Source organism: Trichechus manatus, unplaced genomic scaffold, assembly GCF_000243295.1.
Source record: "Trichechus manatus latirostris isolate Lorelei unplaced genomic scaffold, TriManLat1.0 scaffold00152, whole genome shotgun sequence".
Classification (NCBI taxonomy): Eukaryota; Metazoa; Chordata; class Mammalia; order Sirenia; family Trichechidae; genus Trichechus; species Trichechus manatus.
In genome coordinates this window covers 4,317,086-4,317,805 of record NW_004444088.1, presented here as the reverse complement: position 1 = coordinate 4,317,805, position 720 = coordinate 4,317,086, and the positions used below count along the sequence as shown (strand labels likewise).

At 55.3% G+C, this 720-nt stretch overlaps 1 protein-coding gene across 1 annotated transcript in view; it reads left to right on the top strand.

Annotated features, from left to right (window-relative positions):
• The first annotated feature begins 239 nt into the window (after positions 1-239).
• ZBTB10 (zinc finger and BTB domain containing 10) overlaps positions 240-720 on the top strand; it is a 37,487-nt gene continuing 37,006 nt past the window's right edge. The window contains exon 1 of the mRNA XM_004386002.2: positions 240-559. Within this exon, the coding sequence (XP_004386059.1) occupies positions 464-559 (96 nt within the window). The 5' untranslated portion in view covers positions 240-463. The remainder of the gene's footprint in view (positions 560-720) is intronic.

Sequence of the window (720 nt, the reverse complement as noted above, 5' to 3'; positions counted from 1 at the left end):
AAGGATTCAAGAATTAATTCTTTTCTTGAAGCATACAATCTTCGGAGCTGCACGGCATCCGTATAAGCAGACTCCTCCCCGCTCCTGGGGAAAACCCTGCCTAATATTTATAACGTTATGACATACTGTAATACAAGGTGGTTGTAGAAGTATAAACACGACTGGAGTTATCTGATTGGCTGCTGGTGATGTAACACTCATGTCAATACTTCCCAGTGAACGCACGTGTTCGACCTTTTATTTAAATTTCCATTTCATCACAGCAATAAGACACTCGGGGCGGTGCGTTTTCTGTGAAATGATTATTGCCTTGGGCCCGAGTTGCTGCTCGCGTACACAATGCATCAGAGGAGGAGGTGTCCGTGGTTGTAACCTCCTCGCGTGAAAGGCACCGCCTGGTCCAGTCTTTGTCAAGGAACAAAATAAGTTCACTTCCTTGGGCACCGCCACCCACCCCGACCAAATGACAAGGCTGGAGCGCAGCTCCCACCGCACAGTTATTTCCAAAGTCCCAGGTGAACTCACGGCGAGAGAAGGAAAATGTGCGTCCCGGGCGCGGGTAGGTGACCAGACCCTGACACTCGCCAGCTGTTTGTCCTCCGCGGAGCCCGGCCCCGGCCGCACACGTCCGCCCCCTCCCCGGGACCCCCAGCCTGCCGCCCGGCCTTTTGTCCCCCGCCCTCGGCCGACTTCCTTCCCCGCGGCCGCACCCCCGCCCCC